The sequence below is a fragment of the Cyanistes caeruleus genome, chromosome 14 (genome assembly GCF_971803275.1).
Source record: "Cyanistes caeruleus chromosome 14, bCyaCae1.hap1.1, whole genome shotgun sequence".
Classification (NCBI taxonomy): Eukaryota; Metazoa; Chordata; class Aves; order Passeriformes; family Paridae; genus Cyanistes; species Cyanistes caeruleus.
The window spans coordinates 16,805,456-16,824,231 of NC_141714.1; the positions used below are offsets into that span (position 1 = coordinate 16,805,456).

The following is an 18,776-nucleotide window of genomic DNA, read 5'->3' on the forward strand; positions in this document are numbered from 1 at the left end:
CTTACGCAATTTTTGGAGTAGTCAGTTCATTGCCACCTCTGTCAGGCCCCAGACTTGAGCTAATCAGAGCTATTGAAATGACTCCTACAAAATGAGATCCGGTTTTTTTTGTGGGAAGGTGTGGACCTGAGCCTTTTGGATTAAGTGTCAGTAGGTAAAAATCACCAGGTCACAGGACTCAAATTCTCTGTAATTTGTCCTTTCATTTCATATTCTTGCATAATTCAACACCTGGATTTCTTTTACACACAGACATACTGTGTTCTTTGCTCTTAAGGATATTTTCCAGTGGATTTTGTAGTAGGGGAATGTCTATAGGCTGCTAAAGGGTGTACTGGATGTCAGACATTATGCCCAATGATTTACAAGTGCAGGATATATTTTCCTCATAGTCCTCTGAAATGTTTGACGGATTGTGTCTTAAAACTGGTGATGTGCTGTTAAATTCTGTTTGTAGTTTGCATTTAGTTTGCATGTCAATTGGACTTTAAGTAGACATACAACTCAATGTGGCCAGATGGTGTCTGGGAGTTTTGGAACTCTATAGAGGATGAGGAAAGATTATTGGGCTCTTAAGGGAGATCTGCAAGGGAACAAAGGCTTGTGGATGCAGGCACTGGAGGGGATTGTCAGTGTGGTTTGTAGTGAAGGGAGATGTATGTGGGCCTTGCTTATTGCCTATCATAATTAATATTGGCGTGGATCATCATATAAAATAGAGAGTGAGTCATTAGACATCACAGTTGTTGATCATGATAGGCTCATGTTAAACAGGAATAGTGTGGGAGCTGGGAATATTGCAATTCTGACTTTCCTGGTGGGCACCGTGGTGTTTTTATATCACTGGAGTCAAATTCTGTAGGAATAATGTAGGATATGTCAGTCAGTGGTATTTTGTTAGTTCTGTCAAACACCAAAATGGTGATTGGCCTTCTCCTTTAAAACAGTTAGGAAAAACCCAAAAGTTAAAAACTTTTTAACAAAATCCAGTCTCAATGGTACGTGGTAATGGCTAGCTATATGTTTCTATTATTTAATACTTGCACCTGAATTTTTTTAATGAGGATTTCTAATCTGGATGTCATTTGCCAAAACAATAAGACAGTTTTGTCTGGCAGAATGAGTCCTGTCTTTTTTTTTTTTTTTTTTTTTCCTGAAAAATTATTTTGGATGCCCTACAGTAGCTATCTTCAAATGGTCCTTCTAAAGAACTCTTGAATGCACAATAATCTAAACAATTTTTTCAGTGATTTGGTATCTTGGTCTTGCTTTTCAGTGCAGTCATTACTAAATACAAGAAGTAATACACATGCTGAAATGGATATTAATGAAGTATGAGAATCCAATTCTTGCTAGCAGTAACTTCACCTTTTTGGCAATGTCAAGATCTGCAAATTGGTCCAAATAAATTTCATACCTTCTTAAATTGGTTTATATCCATAGCAGAAGACAATTTAAAGTGACATTTTGAAAATTAAAACCTCTGGCAACAATTTTAACCTCTCATTACGTGTTGCAGTTCACAGACCTTTTGTACAATCACTCAGTGGTGTCTGTAGTCCAAGCCACAGCCTCCTGGACTCAAGAAATAGAGTATAAGAATTTAGTGTGACATTGCAGAGAAGTGGTAATAGGAAGAAGTCTTAGTAGGAGTGTATGATCAGATAAAGTTATTAATAAATATTCATCTGATATGTTGGAAAACATGCAAATTATATGCATGTTTTGTGGAGTTTTTTCTTTATTTCTCTTAACTAAAGAGATAACTGAACTGGCACAGTTGTATATTGAATTGGTGTGGTGTCCTCTCCCCAACACAAACCTGGGCTGCACAGGCAATTATCCCCTGTGGAGCCCCAGGATTGCTAAAACATGCTGCTTTTGGGTTTGAATGGTGGATGTGGCACTGGGTGCGAGCCCTGCAGGGTGTCCCAGTGACATGGTGGATGTGGCAGTGGGATGTGGCCCCTGCAGGGTGATCACAATGACATGGTGGATGTTGCACTGGGTGTGAGCCCTTCAGGGTGATCACAGATCTGCAGTGACATGGTGGCTGTGGCAGTGGGATTTGGCAGTGGGATTTGGCAGTGGGATGTGGGCCCTGCAGGGTGTCCCAGTGACATGGTGGATGTGGCAGTGGGGTGTGGCAGTGGGATGTGGGCCCTGCAGGGTGTCCCATGGTGGCTGTGGCAGTGGGATGTGGGCCCTGCAGGGTGTCCCATGGTGGATGTGGCAGTGGGATTTGGCAGTGGGATGTGGCAGCAGGGTATGGACCCTCAGGGTGCCCGAGTGACGTGCCCATGCTCTCCACAGGGATAGACCTGCCCTTCATGATGATGCCGCACCCCCTGCTCCCTGTCAGCCTCCCCCCGGCCTCGGTGGCCATGGCCATGAACCAGATGAACCATCTCAACACCATCGCCAACATGGCAGCGGCGGCACAGATGCACAGCCCCCTCTCCAGGGCAGGGGCCTCTGTCATCAAGGTAAGGCATCCTCACATTGGCACTGATGCTCTCAGGGAGGAGGAAGAGGCAGTGACTTCACACTGCTCCAGCTCGCTCTGGCTGCTCCTGACACTGAGCAGTCCCTGCCACTGCAGCCAAGAAGCTCAGCTGCTCTGGTCTGGCAGTAAGTCTGTAATGTAATTAAAAATGGACACTAACACTCACTACAGGCTAGAGTAAGATCTGTGAAAGCTTAATAACTCTTCTTGCTGTTTCAAGTCAAGGAAAAAAGCTGTAGAACATGACAAGAATTCTAGTGCACTGCAAATCCAGAATAGGTAAATAGCAAAGAAAATCATCACAAGTACCTTAGTGAGGCTGAAGAATAACACAGGAATTCTAGACTGCAAATCCAGAGCAGGTAAATGCCTGAGAAAAGTACTTTAGTGGGTAGAGTCTCTGGTAGCCAAACCTGAACTTCTTTCTGGTCGGTTAAAACATTGTTTGTATTTTGAAAGGCTTGTTGTAGTCTCTACCAGGTAGGCTTTTCAGAAGGGTTCTTGCCTGTGTGGACAGCTGCTGTCCTGCCACACAAAAATGCATTAAAACAATAAATTTTCAAAATAGAAGTGTGTAGGATCAGTGCATGTGAAGGATTGGTGTGATGGGATTCTCTAAAACACTTTTTACTAAGAAATTACAGGTCTTATCAGTCTGACTTGCGTGTATGTTTGCAGGCACATGCGGGTTTCTTGTTGGCAAAGTAAAATGTTGTCAGCTTTGAAAGTTCATTAGTTTAGTCCATTTTTCTTTAGGTTTAAATATATGAGTCTAGAGATATCTGTTCTGGAGAGTAAATTACTTCAACATTTGTGTTCATTTACACTCATGTATCCCTATCACTCTAGAATCTGATTTCTGAGTTGCTTTATTCTTACAACTCTCACTGATTTGCTGAACTTAACCTCTCATATCTTTATCGTAAAACATCTTAATTATAGTCTGTCATTATTTTATCACTGAGAAAGTCACTGTTTCCAGCACTGCAGTCCAGTTGTGAGAATATATTAGTGAGGGTTGTGTTGTACTTCCTTTTGTCACAGGCTGCTGCTTCAGGAGATTTTGTTTCAAATCAAGCAGGGAAAGAGACTCGCAGTACCCAAGCACGTGTTTATTGTTCATGCCAATGTATTCTGATAGCAACATCCTCTCAAGGGGGACAGCAAACATCTCTTGTCACATCACTGCAGTAAAATCCTACATCCCTCTGTTGTTGAGGTTCTGGAGGGGTTTGTTTTCCTTCTGATTTTCTTTGCGGCCCTAAGCATCTCCAGAATTGCTTCAGGTTGTTTCTCTTTTTTACTGAGCATCCACTTCTAGATCAGGGCAAATTTTGTTCTGAATGCTTTGGTTTTGTTGACTTTTTTTTTCTTGGATTCTAGGGAGGGGCAGCATTTCCCATTAGGATTCCTATTTAGGATTAAGATGTCCAAAAACATATCTTTATCATCAATGTACCTGCACAGCTGTGGGCTGGGTGGGGAAAACATCTCTCTCTGATGTCCAGCTGTATATTAGTTAATGCAAGTCATTAAATTATTAGAAATGAGTTGAGATTCCATTAATTTCAAACCATAACCTTTCCTTTACCTGTTCAGAGACCTCTTGACAAAACCCTAATTTAAACACAGCAGTGGAATATTTGTAGCAGCAAGTAAACTTGCAGAAGCTTTGCTTGTATTCTAAATGTTACCAGTATGCCAACATGAAGATTAAATAGGTATTTGTAAACAACGCTAGTCCTTTGTAATTTAAACTGCAGTTTTTGCAGGCAGTTGGGTTTCAGGGTGTTATTTAGCAGGCCCTTGTTGACGTGAGTTACTCATTTACAGCAATTTTTTCCCCAACACCTGCACTAGAGGAGACACAATATCTCCACAGCAACGCGCGCTCTGGCCAGCACTCTGCTGGGAATTATTTCCTCTCATGTTGCAGAGGAAAATGCACCAGTAGCCAACGTGACAGAGGCAGAGTGGGCATCCTTTGCTGTGTTACTCTCACCTGTCAAGTGATGCTGCATCTTTCTGTAGTTTGTTCTGAGTGCTGAAACTGTAGATGAATTTTATTACAGTGTGAGGCTCCTTTTGTCCTTTCCTTCCCCTATGTACAATCATCCAGCACAGGATGAAGACCAGTTAACATGAAATTCTTGTACAAAATGAAACATGTAAATGAAAATGTAATGAACATGTAATGAAAAGAAAAGCATTGCTGTTCCTGCTGTCAGTAATACTTTTATTCTAGGACAATATTTTGGTGCATTTAATAAGTATAAAACAGAGCTAGTTTTCAATAGAATGCAATCCCAGCATGATGTTTTTGCTTAAAATGGGAGAAATGAATCGAATGTATTGAGTGTGTGTCTGTTTCCATAGTCTGATGACTAAAATACCACTTGGCCTGTTTTCTATAGGTGTGAGAATCAGCTGCTTTATAAGGTTTTGAATGAAGTCATTATGCTTTTTATATCACGTTTGCCATTTAGAAATAAGCTGTTCTACCAAGATATGCATGATCAGCAAAGTTAACATTTAGTGCTCCAGAAAGAAATGTCATAACTATGAAACTTGATTTCTCCCTGACAGGAGCACCATAAATTAGGGAGGCACAATGGCCAGGCTCACAAAATCTTAGCCATCTCTAACATGATGTGATGTGATTACAGCAGCACCAGCGGCACTGTGGCTGCAGTTCTGGCAGTGCCCCTGTGATAAATCCAGCTTCACAGGGATTTACTGCACATCTGAAGGAGCTTGCTGGGTTTGAAACTTGGCTTAAATGGCTCAGAACAATCTCTGTTCTTGAGGGTCTCATACAGCAAAAGCAAAATTTGACAGCAACGCTGACTTCACCACCCTCTCTCTTCTCCCTCTTGCATCCAGTTCTTGTTCTTTTTTTCCAGAGCTGTTCTCCAGCTGGACCTGCTCTGCAGTCCAGGAATGGCCTTGATGTCAAATGAGGATCAGGCTGGGGTGGAATTTGGCTAAGTACACTTGAGTCATGGTTTAGGCTAGAAAGAGCAGTGAATATTCAAGGCAAGGTTGGAAGGAGCACCTTGGTCTCGTGGAAAGAGCCCACAGCAGGGGTGGAATGAGGTGACCTTTAAGGTCCTTCCATCCCAAACCAGTCTGTGATTCTATGAATTAGTGTGGCAGTTTACTGCCACACAACAATTTTGTTCCTGAAACTCAGAAAAATCTACTCCGACAATATTTTCAGCAGGAAGGTTGGGATGAGCCCTTTACAGAGAAGTGAGAGGATTTTTCACTGAAGTTTGTGAAGCACTCATCTCCAGAAAGCAGGAGCTACATAATGTGGAGATTTGTATTTTACAGTGCACCTGTAACAAATACAACCTTACATGACTAAAATCATAATGGTTTACACAATTCCAGCTAAAAAGCAGGGAGAGGGCAGGGGTTAGGAAGGTGAAGGAAAGGCTGGCAAGAGCCAAGACTGTGATAATCTTGGAGTGTTCACTGAAAGGCCACTTGCCCAGATGTCCTTGGAGGCAGGCTGGTGGGAAATAATGGGGTTAGGCTGAGCTTGAAATTCTGGGAACCAAACCCAAACCAGGGGCCTGAAGCTGCTCATTTTGTATTAGATGTGCAGAGTACTGAGAGTAATGAGGAAAAACTTCATGCCAGAGATATGAGATTCATTTTCTCCCAAATTTTCACTGCTTCTCCTTTTACTTACCTGACATATTTTGCACCCTCCTTCCTCCTCTTGCTCATGTCTCACCCTCTCCCTCTTCATGCTCCCTCCCTTTCCTTCTGGCAAACAGCCTCTTTGGAGCTGCTGAGGGATGTGCTTCTCCTGAGTAGGAGTAGTTCTTAAAATTGGTTTCCTGCTGTCCATTTTTCTTCTGTTGTCATCCCCTCATGCTTGCTGTATTCCTGTTTTCCTCTTCTTCTTTCTTGCTTTCATTCCCAGTTAGGAATAAATGGTGCTTTTGTTGAGTGCAAATGGGAAACACAGAAAAAACAGAAAAAGTAATTAAAATGCTTTAAAAAGAATAAAACATTTTAATTTTCATATTTCAGAAGTCCTTGAGAAATTCATCCCAATGCACTTCAGAAACGAATCTGACAAATAGAGCAAAGCTTTGTTTGTACAGTGGGATCTAGCCATGCAGTAGAGACTTCTGAGTCTCCTCTCTGAGTTTCATTTTTCTCCTGATTTTGTGGGATTGTTAAGGCGCTTGTAAAGGATGTATATGACATGATTTTAAATTCCCTGAAGAGAGTACAGATGGGCTGTGTAATTATTGCTGAGAGGTGCTATTTTCTGTGTGCTCTACAACTCACATTCATAATACTTACCTGACAGCCAGAAAAATGTGGCCATCTCAGAATGCTCTGAAACACTTCTCTTCACAATAGAAACATTTCCCATTACAGAATTTCTAACATCAGTAATTTCATATCTCTCTGTGCATTCAATCCATTAGGAATTGTTTTCAGAATATTGCAACATTTGTAAAACAGAACTTCTCTCCAATGTATGTGATTTTTCATATTATTAGATTTATTCTGTCCTGTTCCATAGCAGGCAGCTGATTGCTGGAATGGGACTGGGATGTGTTGGGAGAGTGATGTGTGAGACACAGGAGTTTGTTTGCTTCTTCTAAGGTTAATTTTTGTGGCTGTATTTGAGGTGGAGGAGGAGTGAGTGTGCAGGTTTGTATCTCTTCACTGATTCAGAGAAATCAGAGAATCTCAGCTGGGAGATGTTCAGATCCTTTCAAAATGCATTAAATACCCTTCTCATCTCCCCCTTTGCAGGGAGTCTGTCCCACTCCTGCAGTGCCAGGAACGCCTGGCTCCTTTTACCACCCTCACTGAGAGGTTTTAAGCATTGAAAACTTATTTTAAACTTCCAAGTGGAAAAAAAGTCCCATCAGAAACATCTCTTTTTGCAGAGCTTGCAAAGGAAAATTATTAGGCCAGGCACATCTAAGCTCTTAGTTCTGGCTCAGATCTTTTTAGTATTAGCTTAGTCATTTGCATTTGTCCTTAATAACTGATATGGTTCTAATGTAGATGAGGTAGAGCATTATCATCATTAGTCCTGGGAGTGTTTTTCCTCCCTTCCATGGCAGCACTGGGGGAAACAATTCAGGAGAGGGGCACAAGTACCAAGTTTCCACCGTGAGATCCTTTCCAGTTTGTTGTGCTCTCAGATTCAAAATAAAACTTCAAGATCTTAATCCAGGAGTGAAGGTTTCCATGGCTGTCCCAGCAACTGCTAATTTAAGAAATGGGGAAGAAGGCAGCTCCTGTTTGGCTGTTTCCCAGCACCATCTGATTAGCTGCACTTCTCTGTTTGGCTGAGCAGCTGGCAATTAATGGATTGATAGGAAGTAGTCACGAGGTAATGGAATTAGTGAGTGAACATCTGGTATTAAAATCAGTAAATGTAGGAGTTTTTATGATTTCTTAAATTCTGTGAAAAAATAATTGCCAGTTGACTACAACTGAAACAACTATATGTACACAGTGGGGAAAAAAAAGACATTTTAAATGGCAAAATACATATTTTAAGCAAACGACTTCCCAATACACTGCAAAAGATGAATAGGATCCAGCTGGCTTTCAGACACACAGATCCTATCTTGGTTTTTAGACCAGCTGTTTACCTTGTTCATCTCCAGCACCTACAGCAATCACAGGTACTAGAAGTAGCTCAGAAGACCAAGTCACCCCCAGTCTTTGTGTGTGCTCATTTCTAGGGTGGATTGACTTTAAATCCAAACCAAAATGATTCTCTAGCCCAGAAATGGCTGTGACCATCCTAGTTCTTGTTGGCATCTGTTCAGGTGTAGCACAGCTCCTGCTTCCTGTGGCAGGGGTATTCTGTTCCTTGGAAAAGCCTAAATTGAGTAGTCCATCAGTTAAGGACTGTAAACTTTAGAACACTATTAAAAATGGGCTGGTTATTAGGATTCAAAAAGCATTAGGATCAACTAAGGTCAATTGGAAAGAAATACATCATAGTATTAACTAGAAAAAGGAAGTGTTAGAAATCCAGGTTTTTGCTGAATGGAATTGTGAATGGTGTTAACTTTTCTTGTTCTTCTCACTTGCTGAGGATGGGGTTCAGCCAGGGATGGGGGAGCAGGGGTAGCTCAGCAGGGAATTAGGGCTGGAGGAGCAGAAGGCTGCAGGCAGACTCTGCCTGTCCTGACTTCACAGATCCCTCCAGAGGAGTCAGGCTCTGGGTTCTAGAATTTTTTTATTCCTGAGTAGTCCATTCTGAGAATATGAACGGAGATCTTGCAACCACTGGGAGGTTGAGGTGTGGCATAATGAACATCCCAATGTGCAAATTAATGCTGGGATTTTTTCTGCCAGAGCCCATGTACTCTTGTTTTTCCAGCATGGTCAACATCAACTCAAAATCTTTCTCACAACACTTGAAAACTCTTAATCTTGGCTTAAAACCAGTATAATCTTCATTTTTCCTTCCTTTCCATTTCATTAGAGAGAGTGAATTCCAGCTGCTGCAGAGCCCTGTAGAGCAGCAGCACCTCAAATAAATATGAAATATCAAGATAAATGTCTGAATAAAGCATCCAGGACTCAGATAAACTTCCAAAACCTTCTTGTCAGCAGTGAAATGCCACTAAATCCTCTAGGAACTCATTAATAGATTAACATTTGGAAGAGTAATTACAACTACATTACAACTCAGAATAAAGAAAAATAAAAAGGAAAATCCAGCAGCATAATTCTCTAAACTCTTGACATAAAAGGAAGATCAATACTATAAAAAAAATCAGAGGCAAGGAATTAAGATCAAGATGATTATGTCAAAAATAGGTAAGCTGTTGATATATATTTCAAATAAAACTAGTGTGGATGCAACTACTGTGTAGTATTTCCTATTATTGGTGTGGAATAGTCCCTCACAGGGGAGGGAAGAGAGATATTGAGCTGAAGTCAAGGATCTGTCTGGAAATTGGGTGAGTTCATGACTTCAGTGCCGTTAAGCTAAATCACAACTAAAATTAACAATGTCAAGCTTTGTAGCTACATTTTCTGAGGCAGAGAAGGACACTGATTTTTAGTGAGACAAATATATTACCCTTCAAGAGGATTAAATACTGGAAAAGTCCTCTTTGAGAATTTATGTTACAGCTCTGTAAAGGAAGGAAAAAAGATGAGATAAAGTAGGTACTGTAGGTAGATAAATAGGTGAGATCTTGAGAAATGTTTTCATTTTTCATAAAACTCTCACAATCTGTAGAATCCTTATGTATAATTCATTCAATTATAACCTGGAATATTAATCTTGAAAATTTATGAATAGGAAGAAATATAAATGGGGAAAATATTACTTTATTTAGGAATGTTTCTTTTATTACTGTGAGTTTACCTAGTGTAGCACCAGCTGCCCTGCAGGGTGCAGGGGGAACTGAGCCATTTTTAAGGGGGAAAAAAAGAAAAGTAATGAGGTTGTAAAATACATAGATGACAAATAAAATGAAGTCATCAATGTGTAAAACAAAATGTTAAGATTTTAGATTTGCAATTTCCCTATTTAAATGCCCTCATTGATTTGTTACAAATACTGTTAACCCTGTGTTTGGAAAATGGTGAGGACATTATCACTTGTGTTCTCATTTGTAATAAAATAGATTAACTTGCTGTGAAATTTTAACTAGGCTGAGACACAACAGTAGCTACCTAATGAACCAGAGCACATTGCTGTTAAGTAGCTAAATAGATGCATACTGATTACAGGACTGAAAAATGGATCTGTTTACCAGCAAAAGAAGAGTCTGCTCATGGTATTATTCATTATAGTAGGAAAAATTCAGCACATTTCCATATAAACATTTAGAAATGGACAATTTCTTGATCCATATGCAGCCTCACATGGTGATACTCCACCCTCATTTGGAGCACATATGATGCAGAGGGAATTTCAGCTCCTTGCTTGCTTATAGGGAAAACTTTGCCTTCCCTGTGCCTGGAAATTGGTGTAACTGGTAAGACATTAGATATAATCAACTAATTCTCTCACAGAGTGATTCACTGTGTAATTAAGAAGGACATTATTATTTGACACTTCTACTTCTGCCTGAAGGTTTCAAACCAAGACCCTAAGTTTGAAGGCAAATTTCTCCAAGCAGAGATTATTTCCTAGTGAGAAACAATGGGAAATGCAGTTACCAGAAGGAGCTGGAATACTTTGCTTTTCCAAATCATCAGCTTTTGAATTACTCAAATAACTCCCATTTAAGATGACATATATGGCTGTTTGTGTGATAACTAAGTGTTAATTCATAGTCATATTTGTTCATAGGGTTTTTTTGCAGAACAGTTGGCATGTCCTCTCCTCAGCTATTCCTTTTCATGGTTGCAGTAGACAATGAAATTTACTTAAACTATGCACTCTTCTGTAAAATTAATCATTTCAAAATGATATCTTAATTGTAAATTGAGTGCTCTTTGTGGTTAAAAGAGAGGAAATAGTGCCAAAGAGGACTGTTAAAGCTGAAATCCAGGCAAATGAAATTGCAGTCAGAGTTGTAACCTGTTAGCAGGAGCCTATTTGGAAGCTATTATTTGCACAAAGGTAAAAAACACACAGGATTTATCCACTCAGGATTGCATGTGTACAGTTCGTTGTTATTTAGGACAATTTTGGGGGTAAAAATTTGACTTTTAAAAGCAACTCAGCAAACAGCACATCCACAAAGTCCCAACTCCCCTTTACTCATCTGTTCATCTCAGGAGCCTCTAAACCCTCTCTTTTGGAGGCCAAAAGGAAGAAAATACAGGAGACTAAAAGCTGAGTGACTCAGTCTTTTTTTTCTTCTCCCACAGAATTTTGAAAACTAATTTGTATAAAAGCATTCAGTTTTCAAAATTATAAAAACTTGTGACTCAACGTAATAGACTCATATCTGTTAAATATTAGCATTAAAAGTCTCCCTTTCAGATCTATTAGTTACTGTATGTTCATTAAATAACAGATAATTAGTGAAACTGATCCATTGAGGATTAACAGCTATGTAATAGATACACATCTGTTACATGGTTTTGAGGCTGGGTTGTTATTTAATGTACAATAAGAATCCTATTAAACCACGTCCAGTGCCACGTTCTCAGCTGGTGGGGCTGGAATAGGGAAATGCCATCCCATGCTCTGAGGAGGATCCAATCTCATGTTCCCTTTGCATAACTCTCAGAAGTATCTGTAAATACAAACATGAGTGTGGCTTAGAGGGATGGTTTTAATGGGTAACAGAATATTCTTGTTGATCTTGCTGCCAGTGTAATTAATGAATTGCCCTCGTACATCCAAACAACAGCTTTTATATCAGGTGTTTATCATGGAAAAACTTCCAGGAAGCACCATGTTCTTCCCAAAGCTCCATTATTGATTCAGGCTTCCATCTAGAAAACTGCATAAAAACTTCAGATGCTACTGAGTTTATTTTCCAGAGCACACAGTAAATTCTACCAAGAAGCCAGATCAAATGTTCCTAATGAGACATCTTCAGAATAGGTTAGAAAGGAGGAAAGATTGCAAAGTTCCTTTGAGACAACTTTCCCAGACGAACTGTAATTGTGATTTTTAGTTAGGTGGAGGCAAGATAATCTCTTTTTTATAAAAAATAAAATTAGATTTCAGTTCTGGGTTTGCACAGGAAGCAGCTGATTGCCAGGGATGAGGGCAACTCCAAAGGTTCTGTTTCTGGAGTTCTGTAAATTCAACCATTTTTCCTCATTAGTGTCTCTCCTTTGAAACTGCACCTTCAAAGACTTGGACAGAGGCTTTAAAACATAGAAGGCATTTTAAGAGAAAAATATCTGGAGTAATTCAGGCCCTGATTGTCCCTTTCAGAAGATTCTCATTCGCTTCAGATTCTCTCATTTTCTTTCGTTTCTGGGAACAAGAATGAAGGGCGCTGAAATTTTTAATTGAAAGTATGTGTGTGGAAACACTGGGTTGGAAGGATCTCAAGTGGTCTCACAATCTCTTGTCTTCAGGATGAATTTGTACTTACACCTTGTTTGTGGACATGTTCCTAAAGATTTTTACTGATGAAAATTCCATGACATCTTCAGGTAATTTTGCAAGTACAGATACACAGAGCTGCAGAATTTCATTTTTTTTTAAATTTCCTATCCCTTTTTTTCCCTCCTTACCTCAAGTACAATATATATATTGAAATTAGAGGTTAATATCAAAGTTTCATGTGCAAATACAAACATGAGATTTTGCAAGCAGGCTCTTGTTTTAGTTAGCTCATGCATGAGGGAAGTTCTTACCAGAGCCACAGCTTTTGAAATTTGTCCAGAAGATACTGATATAATTATTCAGGTACAGATTCTAGTTACAAATTCACCAGTACAGATTCCAGTTAGAAATTTGACTGCATTTAGTGACAGTTCAGTCCAACTGTGAATTGTTTATTTGAAATGTGACTCACATATGGCAATCTTACTACCTGTAGATTAAAAGTAGTTTGTGAAAGCAACATGAAAGAATATTCTATATGTTCCTAAGTGTGAAAAACTTAGAACATAAAAAGTTGCCAACCAGAAAAAGGTGGCAAATGATCAGCTAAACTCAGACACGTTGCTTGTAGAGGCCTGTGTTGGTTTTGGCTGTAGATGACTCTCTTAAGACGTGAGTTCAGTTCTGTTTACCTTAGAAGCACCATTTGTCATCATTCCTTTTAAGCCAGCCTCACTTTTTGAGTTGGAACCATTCCTTTTAAGCCAGCCTCACTTTTTGAGTTGGAACCATGGCGTAGCCCGTGGATGAAACACGCGAGCCTTGCTTTGCTTCTGTTTGCAGGAGAGGATCCAGGACAGCCCTTCTCCGGCGCCGTCCCTGGAGGACAGCCAGCGGCCCGGCAGCCACGCGTCCTCACACCCCAGCAGCAGCGTGTCCAGCTCCCCGTCCCAGCTGGACAACACTCCCGACAGGATCGGTCAGTGCTGCCCCCTCGTATTGTACATTAAATAACAGCTTTATTTAACAGGCCGCAGTCGGGTTGTGGAGGCCGATACTGATTTGCCGGGGAACTCGTAGGGAAGCGCTCGCTTGCTACGAAATACCCAGGAAGTTCATCCCTGTTGTTTTTTAATTAAGTTGATCACTCAGCAAAGCTCAGCCCCTGGGATTCCTCCTGTGCCAGTGTCCCCTGTACAGAGGGATCACCCCTGTACCTTCCCTGGTCCATCTGGCTCCTTTGGCCTGCTTGGGTAGGGAAGTGCTGCTCAAGGCACCTGCAGTTGAAAAAGAGCAAGGTGTCTTTTTCTTCACATGTGTGTGAGGAAAGTCACAGATTATAGGATGACTTTTTTGTTCCAAAAACCTCCTTGTGCCCACACATTCCTTCAGCACCCCAAGGCTGAGGCCTTTCTGGCTTTTTTGGTCTCTCCAGCACAGCTTTCACAGCCTGTGCACTATCGATTAAAATGCTAATTCTGTCTAGAGGAAGTTCAGATCCTATTCTTGGTGCTTCCAAGAGGGATCTAGGGCAAGTCAATTAACATCTCTTCACGTCAGTGTGTGTCAACACTGCTGTCTCCTCATGGCCTGGAGCCCGTGCAGGCATTGCTGAGCCAGGTTTAAAGCACAAAAGCTCTGGGTGAGTCACTGGAGAGTTCCCTCCCATCCACAACCTGCTCGGCTGATTCCTGGGATTTTGCAGTTCTGACCTTGGTCCTGGCAGCAGCACCACGCCACTGCCCAGCACACTGGACACAGCCTGAATTCTTTGCCTAAATCTGTGCACACACCAGACTGTGGATTAGATTCCCATCTTTTGTAAAATAAAGCTGGAAATTCACAGGACAAGAAATTTTTAGCTTCTTGTAGCAGCAGTAAAAGAGACTGTTGATGTCTCTGTGTCTCTCTTTTACTGTTGTAAAGATATGGATAAATATTTTTCATTGACAGAAATACAATGTTTTTACCTCTTCAATTATATAAAAAAGTTCTTCCTAAAATATGGTGCTGAAGTTTGTAACAAATGTCCTCCCTGGAATAACTGTAAAGTCTGTAATTGGTGGATCGCAAAGAAGGAAATGTTTTAATCAAATAAGAACAAAGAAAAGAGGCATCCTGAAGTCATAAACTTCATAAACACAGCTCTCACAGGTGTAAAGAATTCCCTTCAGCACTAAAATGCTAGGGGGTGTTTGCTGTTGCAAATCCATTTGGGCTATCGTGTGGCAATCTATGGTTTTTATGAAGCTTACTGCTTTATAGATAATTGCTAATACTTAAATCCTTAAATGTACTTTTCCCCTAAAATGCTTTTTATGAAGTACTTTTCCCACTAATCAATTAATTTGAACATTTCATAAGAAATCATGTTCATCTCAGTAGTAATTTGTGCTCTTTCTTGGCATCCTTGTCTAATAAACTTGAGCAGATTAATTTTAACTGCATATTTTACTTGTCTCTAAGAGTTAAAATACCAAAATATTGACCAAGAGGAAACATAATTCAATATTTTCTTTTCTCTTAAATTTTTTTACTGACAGTGTTATGTAACTGTGCTCTCTGATTCTTTTAGCCATGCTGACCAACAGCAGGGAAGGAGAACTCATTGACCAAGAAACTGGGACCACCCTAAAAAAAATACAAAAGGAGAAAGGTAAAATCACAGACTGTTTTCCATCTCAGGCATTTAATTCCACTTATTATGTGTTTTATTCCTTTTTCTTGTGTTATGCATATGCAATGACATTATATTACTAATTTAAGAGAACTAAGTGCCTAATTGCAATGAATAATGTATCCAGTGAACTCACATGGAAATGTAAGCAATGAGAACTTTGCTTCTCTCTGTTTATATAGCATGAGAGTAATATTTTGCAGGTCTTTTGGCTCAATTATTTATGAAGTTCCAAGCAAATACTTGATCAGTCACGTGGTATTGTTTGTTTGCCTTCAGGGGATGTGTGTGCAGACTGCTCTGATGCTCTGGGTGAGCAATATAATTTTATATTGTCACCAGTGAGGGGCAGCAAGGGAAGAGGTGATGTTTGGCCTGAAGGGATTCTCCTGTAGGCAGAGAAGTGTTTCCTCTGCTGGATTCTCCTTGCAGAGGTTCTTGGGTGCTGGAGAAGGTGAATACTCAGGGATTTATTCTAGGAAAATACTGCAAGAGATGCTGAGGGGGATAGTGAGGTTTTAGAGTGAAAAAGATGTGAAGGAAAAGAATAATAAGGAAGAGACAACATAAGCTAAATGTACTTGTAAGGCTACTGAGAATATTCATATTTATCATCATAAATGAAAGCACAAGCTGATTTATATTTTGGTTGAGGTGATTGTTATGAGTTTTCAGAGAAAACTAAAAGGCAGGCATAGAAGATTTTATGGGCTACTCAGAAGAGAATTTGGAGGCCCTCCATGCCCTGTAGTTCCAAAGTTATATAAAATTATTTGAGCAGTGTCACGGTACAATCAGCTCTATTCCCTAGAGCCCTGTGACTGATGCAGTCTTGGGTAGAAAGAGCCTGAAACTTGCTCCTTATATTTTGTATTTTCACACTCAACTCTCCTTGAAGACAGAAGCTGTTTTCTATTCACTGGTTTTTCTGGCCATTTAAGCACTTTCCTCATGAACCCCAAAAGAGCCCTTCTGTGCCATTCTGAGATAATTTTCTGTCTGGATCGTCCTGCTTAAATCCTTCCCTCTTGACTCCTGTTGACATTTACTGAAAGTTTCCAGCCATACCTTCACTCCTAAGATTTAAAAATTGCATTTCTGTAGTAATTGCATAGTGAGTATTTAATCTAAGCCTGAAAGCGTAGTTGATTTTAATTCTGTTGAACTGTGCATGGTTTCTTGCCACATGTTCAGTCATTTTTCAGCAAAGCAATTCAGCATCCTGTGGGGTTCAAAGATGCAAATCATGTACTTCTTGGTAGTAGCAGTTCTGTCACTCAGGATGGATGAAGGAAGGTACAGTTTAAGAATCTGAAAAAATAATTCAGAAATCCCCAAAGCGAAAATAATTGAACCTCCACCACCTGTGAACCCAATTCCCAGGCTCCTGTGATCATTCCTTTTAACATGGATGAAATCACAAAGATCTGATGCTAACAGTTTGTGTGCCATAATTCTCCTTAAGATTAAAGCTGTGTAGGTTTATTCATTTCCTAGTCTACATTTCTGCATAATTTCTTTAATTGATTAAGTACTGGGAAATACGTCTTTATACATGTGTTAGTTCTGCATGCACTTAGGGGATGTTTTTAGAATTAATTTAGTGTTCAGAGATCCACCTGCACCAGAAAAAAGTGCTTTGAAATCGTGAGACATTTTAATATATTATTTTAGAGATAGAACAAAGTTTCTGCTTTTCTGCTTGGTCTGTAGATGTCAAGTTTTTCTCAGAAAATAAGAAAGAGAAATTTTATTGGGTTGTTTTTTTTTTTTTTATTTCTCAAGTCATCCCATGGTTCCAGAACCAGAACCTTTTGATGACATTAAAGTGGGACTAATACAGAAATTTTAAAGGCACCAACTTTGTATATCCAGGATTCCAAGCTGATTTTGTATTTATCACTGGGACAGACTTACATTGCAGTTTCTGTAGGAACCACTGGGGTTAGTTCTCAGTGATTTGTCCCAGTCCTGTGTAGATTCTTTGTTCTTAATACTGTTACTGTTTTCTCCTGTGTAATTATTTTGGGCTCTGGTGCACCTCAGTTATGTGGAGTGTTTCAGAGATGTGGACAGTGTGAGGAGTGTGATCTGTGCTGTCTTGCCCTGCAGAAAACATCCATGTAATTTGTATACAGAGCAAGCTTTGTTTTCCCAAACCTGCCATTGCTCTTACCAAGGCAAAATATATTCACCATGGAAAAGATTTTCAAAGTTATTAAGAAGGAATGTAGTTAAAATAAAAGTATCAACATTTATTAAGTATGACAAGTAAGCGGTTTATACAACCGTGGCAAACATATGTTTTCACATCTGTTTTGAGTAATATCATCATGATTTTAAAAATGATTTATAGCTCTGCAGGCCATAAAATGCCAGCTTTGCTGTAAGTTGGAAGTTTTCAAACAACAAAGAAATTATTGAAGGCATATATTGAACGTGTTTTTCTGTTACACACCTTGACATAACTTCACAAAGCTGAGCTCTCTATAACAATTAGGATAGCAACAATTGAAAAACTGAGGAACTCTAATTTATCAGGAGTGCTATTTCTGTGATATCTTAGCATAAAAAAATTATGAAAGTTACTGTAATGATTATAGACAAAATACCCCTAAGGATACACACTTTTTGTTTCCCATGTCCCATTTTAAGTGATCTCAGCAACAGACAAAAATGTGCCACTTTCTTCTAATCAAAATTATTTCAAGGTAATTAGGGCTGAGGAGAACATGGCTTCACAACAGTGCTTCTTTAAAAGACAGCCAATATGAGGTTGTTGCAATTCCTGTGGTTTGTTTGCATGTGTTGGTGGGGCAGAATTTCCAGAGCTGTCTCATGGCAGAGTGTTTAGAGCCCAGTTACAGCCATACCTTTAAGCTTTTGGAAGGAGAAATGCCATTTAATCTCAATTACTCTGCATCCTTTCATCATCCTTTTAGAGGAAGTATGGTCAGATTTAACATTAGAGGGCAACAAAGTCAAACATCTTTGGAAGTCTGCATGGTTTGGGGTCTTTCTATATATATATATAAAATTGTTTTTACTGCATGGATTACATGCAGTGCTATATTTTTGTCAAATGCCTTTTTCTGACATGTTACACCAACATTTTGCTTGTGCATCTATTTCTGAATGAAAACCATATCAAGACTAATCTGCACTTTATTTTGAAATCACTAGTGCAAGGGAACAGTTACAAAATCCCTCCTAGAACACAGCCCTACATTTTACCTGCACAATTACTCACAGAAACTACATTTCAAATTCATCTGCTTCAATACATATCCTGGAAAAAATCTCTATTGTGTGGGGTAGGATTGTGTTTGACACTGCCCTGTATAGGCTTTACAGAAACCTCCATATGAATTCTGGCATTAGGAAGGTGAAATGAGCCAGAAAAGAATTTGGCTGTGCCTTCCAGCCGGATTTAGATGCTGGTACAATTATTCTGTTTGACTGCATGACAAGAAATATTTCAAACTCCTCACATAGGCTGGAGCAATAAAAGGCACTCTTGCCACAGTGAAATCAGTGGGGATGTACAGGATGTCTTCAGTGGGAGCAGTTTGACCAAAGCTTGGTCTTTTGGAATATTTTTGCCCAGCTCGTGC

The 18,776-nt window shown here is 39.7% G+C and overlaps 1 protein-coding gene and 1 long non-coding RNA gene across 6 annotated transcripts in view; one reads left to right on the forward strand and one right to left on the reverse strand.

The window, feature by feature from the left end:
* The window catches only part of DACH2 (dachshund family transcription factor 2), a 245,090-nt gene that overhangs the window by 185,755 nt on the left and 40,559 nt on the right, over window positions 1-18,776 (forward strand). For all 5 annotated transcript variants that reach the window (XM_086850075.1, XM_086850073.1, XM_086850074.1 and 2 more), the window contains exons 5-7: window positions 2,314-2,486; window positions 13,329-13,464; window positions 15,061-15,141. In XM_086850075.1, coding sequence (XP_086706201.1) covers window positions 2,314-2,486; window positions 13,329-13,464; window positions 15,061-15,141 — 390 coding nt within the window. The remainder of the gene's footprint in view (window positions 1-2,313; window positions 2,487-13,328; window positions 13,465-15,060; window positions 15,142-18,776) is intronic.
* LOC147650600 (uncharacterized) lies at window positions 11,559-13,265 on the reverse strand. Its single transcript, XR_015276119.1, has 2 exons — window positions 13,178-13,265; window positions 11,559-11,715 (listed from the first exon to the last, which is right to left on the reverse strand). It is a non-coding gene; the product is annotated as an uncharacterized LOC147650600 (long non-coding RNA).